At 43.4% G+C, this 8,690-nt stretch overlaps 1 protein-coding gene across 1 annotated transcript; it reads right to left on the reverse strand.

The window, feature by feature from the left end:
• Positions 1–947: 947 nt before the first annotated feature.
• AGRP (agouti related neuropeptide) lies at positions 948–8,163 on the reverse strand. Its single transcript, XM_032230337.1, has 3 exons — positions 8,004–8,163; positions 3,716–3,783; positions 948–1,139 (listed from the first exon to the last, which is right to left on the reverse strand). Exons 1-3 carry the CDS (start codon positions 8,161–8,163, stop codon positions 948–950), a joined length of 420 nt encoding a protein of 139 aa, XP_032086228.1.
• Between the last annotated feature and the right edge of the window lie 527 nt (positions 8,164–8,690).

Consider the following 8,690-nt stretch of genomic DNA (forward strand, 5'->3'; position numbering starts at 1 on the left):
CCTGGGTCGCTGCTGGTTCCAGTAACCCAGGCCGCCAAACCACTACCGGTTCGTCCAAAGCAGTCTGAACGGTAGGAACCCACCACTGATTCAGATGCTTGACAACTGGTTCATATTTATGATGGTTGCAGTGTCTTGGGTTCATGTGATCACTTTTTGTGACCTGGCAAGCAAAGTCAATGGGAAAGCCAGATTCACTTAACAATGCTGTTACTAATTTAACAACTGCAGTGATTCACTTAATAAATGTGGCAAGAATAGTTGTAAAATGGGGCAAAACTCACTTCACAAATGTGTCACTTGGCAACATAACTTTTTGGCTCAACTGTAGTCGTAAGTCAAGGACTACTTATAGAATAACTAGGACAAGTTCTCCAGAGACATTCTTTGAGTAATTTTTACATTTGTTTTTATTGTTTGTACTATTCACCATTCTCATGGGGGTTACCATATTTTTCACATGCACGAAATCTGTTTTTGAGTCACCTCTATATTTTTTAGTTCTGGTTTGGAGAATAGGGAATAGCACTCCCATTAGATGAGATCAAAGACAGTTTGGCTCCTGCCTGCTGAGTTGAGGCAAAAGGGTATTTCTGTAAATAAAAGAATCTGAAAACCATATTGCAATGTCAAAAACAGAAATCCATGGAAAGTAGGGATAGGTTTGAGCAATAAGGTAAAAGTCAGATTATGGAAATGGTGGAAATAAGAGGAGAGGCCCCTGTGACACTCCTGTTTTGATTGAGGTCGGGTGAAAGCTTGGAGAACCTAAACAGTTGAAGCTGGAGCCAAAGTGCTTTTAGCTTTCTGGTTTTAATTAGCATAATGAAAAAAAAGATCACATTTCATGGATTCTTTCTCATAGGCGATTTATTGGAATGTAAAAGAAATATCTATGGACCCCACATCTATTCAAGATCAGTGAGTGGCAGCCTGCAGGAAGCAAGCTAGTTCCTGCCACAGGGGAAAGTACTGCTAAATTTCTTGCAGAAGCAGTTAGCGTTGAAAAAGCGGCAGTAGCAAGTGGCACATGGGTCACAGCATGGCAGTTTGTGCCCAAGGCAGGATTCCTGGACACGGACACATCTCCGCAGGGAACGCCCTTCCCGGTCCTGGGCCTGCAGGGCTGCTGAAATCATCTGCAAGGAGACCACAAAGAGGGTCACAGTGGGGCAGCATTTAACGCAAGTCTGAGGAGTTATAAAATGAACCTAGCTGGAAAATACATTACAAGAGCAAAGAAGAGAAAACCATGCTTGTATGTATGGCAGTTTAATATCTATGTTTTAAAAGGAGTGAAGGCATCAACTAGAAAAACAGTCTGGGACCTTTTTAAGCCAGGGTTTATTATTGAATCTCCAAGCCTTGTTTATATACTATGAATGGATCTCTAAGGGGCGCATGGCCTGGTTAGCCACCAGTGGGCAAGCCTGAGTTTCTCAGAGCTGCCACCAGCAATGCAGCTTCCAGGGGGAGGATTGGTCAGCCCATATTTTTACCAACCTTTTAATGTTTTGAATAAGACACCGCCATGAAAAACCCAGCTAAAAGTAAGCCTTAAATTCATCTACTGACATTTTAAAGAAAATATATTGTAGCAACCGAACAGGATCCACAACGGTTTCTACTGCAGAAACGGTGTCAGAAGGACAGACATTAATATTAAATGCCAGCAGTAGCTGAAACAGCTAAGTCTAAAATTGATCTGAAGGCTTAAGTTATGGTCCTTAGTTTAGATGTTTAGATGCCAGGAGATTTGTTGGGCTCCACCATAAGGTCAGGGCACCATGGCATCCCTTGCCTGCTGATTCTTAGCTCCACTCATCACATTTAAGCAAGAAAAATCTCCACTGGTATGCAAAGCTTGAATAAAAATAAACCAACATAGTTTATTTGTATATTTATCCACAAGGAAGGAAGCACGCAGTGAGGTAACCCAAGGTTTCTGTCTGCGGGCCAGTCCTCTTCAACTTCTTCATAAATGATCTAGACAAGGGGATAGGAGGAGGATAGATTCAAGATCTGAAGGATCTTGCTAGACTTGAGCATAGGGCCTAGCTGATAAGATATAATAGGTCAACTGATTCTACAAAGCATCTGAAGGCAGGACAAGAAACAATGGAGAAATTTCCTGACAGTGAGATGATAGTAAATTAGTTGGAACAGCTTGCCTTCAGAAGTTGTGCTTGCTCCATCACTGGAGGTTTTGAAGAAGATTTTGTCTGAAATACATAGAGCCTCCTCCTTGAGCAGGAGGTTGAACTAGAAGACCTCCAAGCTCGCTTCCAACTATCATATGTTTTTCTGTTAAAATGTAGTTCAATGGGGAGAAAAAGTCCTGCACTTAGGCAAGAAAAAATAAATGCACTACTACAGTATAAGCATGGCTGAACAATAGCAACTCTGAGAGGGATCTAGGAGACCTAGTGGACTCCTGATTAAGTAGGAGCCAGCCCTGTGCTGCAAGGCCAATCCAGTCCTGGACTGCATCAACAGAGGGAGAGCATCAAGATCACACGAAGAAGTGATAGTATTGCTTTATACTGAACAGCGAGGCCACACTTGGAATACAGCATCCTAGTCTCATCACCATGATACAAAAAGATGCTGAGACCCTAGAAATATTGCAGAGAAGAGCAACTAGGATGATAAAAGGCTGCAGGTTAAATTGTAGGATGACTGGTTAAGGGAACTGGGTAGGTCTAGTCTAATGAATAGAAGAATTAGGGGTGACATGATTGCCATCTTTGGGTACATGAGGGACCCCAGAGGGGTGAGGTTGACTTCTTCTCCAAAGCACTCCAGGGTGGGACAAGAAACAATAGGTGGAAGCTTGTTAAAGAGAAATCCAACCTGGAACTAAGGCAAAACTTCCTGACAATGAATGCAACCAATGAAACGGTTTGTATCCCAGAACTGTGGGTACTCCATTACTGGAGGTGTTCAAGAAAAGATTGGGCAGCCATTTTGAAGATTCAGTTGCTTAAAACACTCTTGCTGTGTGCTCCCACGTGCCTTAAAGCAGAGGGAAGAAGAAGACCTGGTGTGGACAATTTCAACTGTGATGACTTGAGGATGGGATTTCACTTGGAAGCTGTCAAGAGACTTTATTAGAGGCTCTTTGCAGGTGGTTTGACATAAGGAGCTTAGCATTAAGGAGACATCTGAAGTTGCACAAAGGTTCTTCCAGGTGGACAGTCAGCAAACGAATCTGGTTATCAAGACATTTCTTCTCCTGTAAGACAATGGGGACCCTCCTAACATGGCATACGTATATTACTCAGGTCTGAACCATGAGGGTTGCTTTGTGTAAAAGTTGAGATTCCAACTTTACAGAAAGGCCTTCCATAAAGTTGATCACTTTGCCAACTGATGGATTGGCAAAACATGTGCAAAAAAGCCAGTTTAGAAAGATAAGAAGTGGGCAGATTGCATCAGTCCGTGGACCAAGCTGGGTCAAGGCACGCTAGAGTCTAAGGTAAGCTCTTTCTCAGCTACGCCAGAGAAAATGGGTCCTTCTGCAGGCAAATCACGGGTTATTGAATGGCAAACATTTCTATAGGTTAAAAGCTTTCAGGGCTGGGAAGGACCCTCCTCTTACATTGGACCCTGCAGAGTTCCTATCCATCAAAGCAGAAAACAGTCCTCAGTTATTTTTTGGAGATTTATTTTTTGCAGGAGCAGAAAGAATGAATCAAAAAATGATTTAGGTTACCATCATGCTGGCTGCTGGTGCAAGATCATCTTGGACTCTTTGTGTTTCCAGAGCCACTTGTTTAAAATCTGTGAAAGAAAATAAAAAAGTTACAGTAGATCCCAAGAGCTTCCAAAGGAATTTGAGAAACCAAACTGGACTGAGGCCTCTATCAGAAGCCCCAACGTATTGTGGGAAAGGAGAAAGAAGTTTATTGTTTTTATAGAAATTGTAGAAGAAGGTACTAATCTTTGAAATGAATACATTGTGTACTTATCTAATCTTATAAATGTTGCTCATGCCTAAAGCTGCACCTAGGAACGAAGGGATGAGAGGCCCCAGGTATGTTCAAAACTGGTTTTAGCTGGAATTTGCTGGCATGGTAACTGGTTTAGAGACACCCCCCAGAAACTGATAGGGAATAATGTATTCATTTTAGGTGCCTTGGATAGATTGCGACAGCCTGAGCACTCAGCCAATGAGGAAAAGGTGGGAGGTAAACTTGCAATGCTTATCAGGAATATAAAGAAAGTATATTGATGACATCTGTATTCTTCCCACCAGATATTAATCCGAAAGCAATTCAAGCAGAGATGGTAAAAGTTCAGTGAGAACAACCACCACCCATGTAATGTAGGCAACTCTGTTCTATCTACTGAGCTTCAGCACTCAATAGAGTCATTGAGGGCCCATTGGGTACTAAATGTAAGAAAATTGGGAGAGAGATGATAACTTTCTTGGCAAACCTCCAACAGTAGTTCTAAGCAAGAGAAGGCATCGCCCATGAGAATTAGTTCTCACTAAATAGAATACAGAACATAGAATATTAGGGTTGGAAGGGACCTTGGAGGTCCTCTAGCTCATCCCCTGCCTGTGGCAAGAGACCCTATATGGCTGCCCAGTCTCTTCTTGAAAACCTCCAGCGATGGAGTACCCACAACTTCTAATGGGAAGCCATTCCACTGATTAATTGTTTTCAGTGATAGAAAAATGTTCCTTAGTTCTAGGTTGGATCATTCCTTGATAGGTTTTGATCCATTCTTCTTGTCACGCTCTCAGGTGCTTTGGAAAGTAAGTCCACCTCCTCTTCTCTCTGACAGCCCCTCAAGACTATCCTATCACCCCTCGTGTTTGACTAGACTTTCTCAGTTCCCACAATGACTCATTATCTGGTTAAATTCCAGACACCTAGTCATCTTTCTTGCTTTTCTGTGCACTCTTCCTAGAGTCTCATCATCTTTTTTTATTGTGGTGACCAGAAGTAGACACAGGACTCCAAGTGCAGAGCTGCTAAGTGCTACTGTCGCTTCACATGATCTTGATTCTATCCCTCTGCTGAGGCAGCCTTGGACTGCATTCGCTTTTTTGGAGGCTGCAGCACCTGACTGGCTCATACTTAAGTGGCGGCCCACCAGGACCCCTAGCTCTGCCTCACATGTGCTCTCATGGAACCAGAAAGTGCCTATTCTGTAACTCTGCATTTGTTTTTGTTTTTTTTGCCGGTGTGTAGGGCCTTACTCCTACCACCACTGAACCGCTTCTTGTTGGAGAGAACTCATTGTTTGAGTCTGACAAGATCCTTCTGAATCTTGAATCTATCTTCCTCCTATCCCCTCGTCTAGATCATTTATGAAGATGTTGAAAAGCACTGGTCCCCCCACCAAACAAGACTCTTGGAGTACCTCACTGCATGCTTCCTTTCATGTGGATAAACATAAAAATAAACCATTTTTACATACGAGTGAAGAGTTTTTTTGCCTAAATGTGATGAGTGGAGCTAAGAATCAGCAGGCAAGGGATGCCATGGTGCTCTGACCCTATGGTGGAGCCCAACAAATCTCCTGGCACCTAAACATCTAAGCTACGGACCATAACTTAGGCCTTCAGATCAGTTTTAGACTTAGCTGTTTCAGCTACTGCTGGCATTTAAGATTAATGTCTGTCCTTCTGACACCATTTCTGCAGTAGAAACAGTTCTGGATCCTGATTGGTTGCTATAGTATATTTTATTTAAAATGTTAGTACATGAATGGAGAATAGAGGAATCAGTACAGATGATGTGTGTTTGTGTGTGTGTGTCTGTGTGTGTGTGTGAATAGTTTTTTTAAAACAGGTCTGAATGCTGATGGTTATTTCTGGCTATGTTTTGGTTGTTTTTCCCATGTGACTGAAATTTGACTATTAGAAGAGAATTGAGGGCAAAGATGGTTAAGGGTTCTGGGGCTACCCCGTCTGTGGTGCTGGATGGAGTTGCACTGCCCCAGACAGACCCAGTGTGCAATTTGGGGATCCTCCTGGACTCATGACTCATAGAGCAGGGGGAGCCATGGTTCCTTTGCACAGCTTTATATGCACCAGTTGCAACTCTTCCTAGGTTGGCAGGCTCTGCAAACTGTCACTCATGCCCTCATCACCTCCCAATTGGGTGACCGTAATGTGCTCTGCATGGGATGAAGAGTTTCCAGGAACTTCAACTGGTCACCATGCAGCAGCCTGGGCAGTGACTGGATGCGTGTTCCTCAGCATAGTACAACTCTACTCTATCAGCTGCATCCGTTGCCACACTGGGTCCAGGGGCTTCCTCTGACCTTTAATGGCATAGGGACGAAGTATTCAAAGGATGCCTCTTCCTGATTCCATCTCATCCCATGAGACTGAGCAAGTGAGGCATCCAGAAGGTCCCATCTCCGAGCAGGCCCTCTTCACTCTCGTCTCTGAAGTGAGCTCAGCTCTATCCCTTCTTATTTACCAAAGTCCCTCAATGCCTGGCTTTGTCATTAGGCCGGGGGTGGGGGGATTTAGGGCCCTGCTAAGACCTAGAGATGGCTCCATTGCTGATTGAATCTCTTCAATTAGTTGATCTGTTCTTTTTTTTTTTTTTAAAGACTGTCTTGACATGTTTATGGTTTTGTTCACTTTTTTTGCTAAACGTTGCCCAGAGTCACTTCTTGTGAGATGGGCAGCCATATAAATTTGATAATCAATAAACAGGACTTTCCTCCCTTTGCAAATAATTCTTGCTTCCATCAATTCCTATACTGATTTATCTATTTTCATTTATTGGTAATCTCATCAATGTCATCCAATCACCACATGTTGGTTTTCCTATTAATCCATTCAATCTTCCAAGGAGGCCTGAATTATTTGCAAAGGCGGAAAGACATGAAGAAGTAGTATAGTGAATCATGTGGTAAAAGGGACATTCATCTCTTATCTTATGTCCTTCATTTCTTTCAGTGGTTATTTTTATTCCTTCTTTGGAATTTCATCTGCCACATCATCTTAATATATTGACATGACTACACTTTGGAGGAGGAGAAGAGGCAGAACCCGGGGGGAGGAGGGGTGGACCCAAGGGGGAATCAATCTGAAGTTGTTAAATTGCCAAGAACAATCCAAGCCCAGCCCCCTCCCTTGAATTCCATTGACCAGATTCTTGTGCACAGAGGTGAGCAATAAATCTTCTTAAATGGAACTTAATGTGTGGTTCTGATGCTTTAGCCTGAAACTTTAATACAGTCTTGTTTTTAAATCTCGGTGTCTTTCCACTCTTGGAAGGAATGAGGTTCCTTATATATCTCATTGGCTGCATACCTGGGTGCTTTTCTGTCATTCCCTGGTGGAGCTGGAGCACAAATGTGCAGCAACACCAGAGAAATTGCACCTGTAAGGTTGCCCCAAATAATTGAGGTAACCATTAATGGTTTAGGAAACAAATTGAGGTGACAAATACAAATTAGCCCGTCAAATTGGCCTGGACTTTGTAAATGATGTTCCTTTCATAGTTTAAGGCTGTACTCATAAACTTACTTTTATTTGTTTATATCCTATCTTTCCTCCAGGAATCCATACAACAACGATCCAGTAAAGGAGGCTGATCTGAAAAAGAAAGACCCAGCCACACAGCGGAGTGTGTGTGCGTGTGTGTGTGTGCTAGGACCAGAGTGTCTCCAGGTCATTAATGAGCCCATCGAAGAAGCTTCTCTGCTGATCAGCAGGAAGATTCTGCTCTGTCAGCTAGGAGAGTTGGGTGCTCTTCATTTGTGTTTGTGAGGGCGGGGGAGGGGAATGTATTTTACAATCTACTGTAAGCTATTCAATAATCATTCAGGTACACAAACACAGCAATTTTGGGCTAACAGAATCAAAACAGCCAGCAACTATCTGGTATGGGAAGGTGTGGGAGTGTAAAGGAAATACTCTTCTTTCTAAGAATGAATTCTGTCATTTCTATCAACTGTTTCTATTCACCAACGACCAAACATGGGAATATCTGGAAGCTGCATGGAGAAGACATAGAAGCACTTACCTGGGATGTGGATCTCCTTGACCATCTCAAGGTCTGGGGAACTGGGCCTGCCTGTCTCTTCCAGGATGGGTCCCCTTTCGTCCAGATGGCCCTGGCCAGAAGCCAGGAAGGCCAGGGTCACCTGTAGGACTCCCAAGGACAGCAGCAGTTGCCTCAACATGATCCCTTCAAGTCACCTGCAGGCCAAATGGATGGGGAAGAGTTCAGGGGTTGTGAGACCCACCCAGAGCCACCAAGTGGCAGTCGAGCAAAAAGCTGAGCTTGCCACCTTATGGTCTCCATCCATCGCTGCAGAAACACACATTTGAGACCCTTCCCAACATCATCCTCCTACCCATTTCATTATTCATTACTCTGCCACAGCAGGTGATATTCAATTACTCAAAAGACGGAAATGGATGTGCTACATTATTTTCACTTTAAAAAACACTTTTCACCCACTTGCATCATGAAGTCCAAACTAAGCCTGGATAAACGCAGCAGTGGGCGTGGCAGATTGTACCTATTCAGCCTTGCCAGGAGACCAGACATGCCTTCGCCTGAGATTCCTGCTCTGTGAAGGGGATTGGATAGGAAATCTTCAAAGGGCCTTCCAGTTCTATAGTTCTGTGATTCTGTGATCAGTATACTTTCTCTGCAATCTCTCAGAAACACTCGGGCCCTTATTGTGAGATACAGACATGATGC

The sequence above is a fragment of the Thamnophis elegans genome, chromosome 14 (genome assembly GCF_009769535.1).
Source record: "Thamnophis elegans isolate rThaEle1 chromosome 14, rThaEle1.pri, whole genome shotgun sequence".
Lineage (NCBI taxonomy): Eukaryota > Metazoa > Chordata > Lepidosauria > Squamata > Colubridae > Thamnophis > Thamnophis elegans.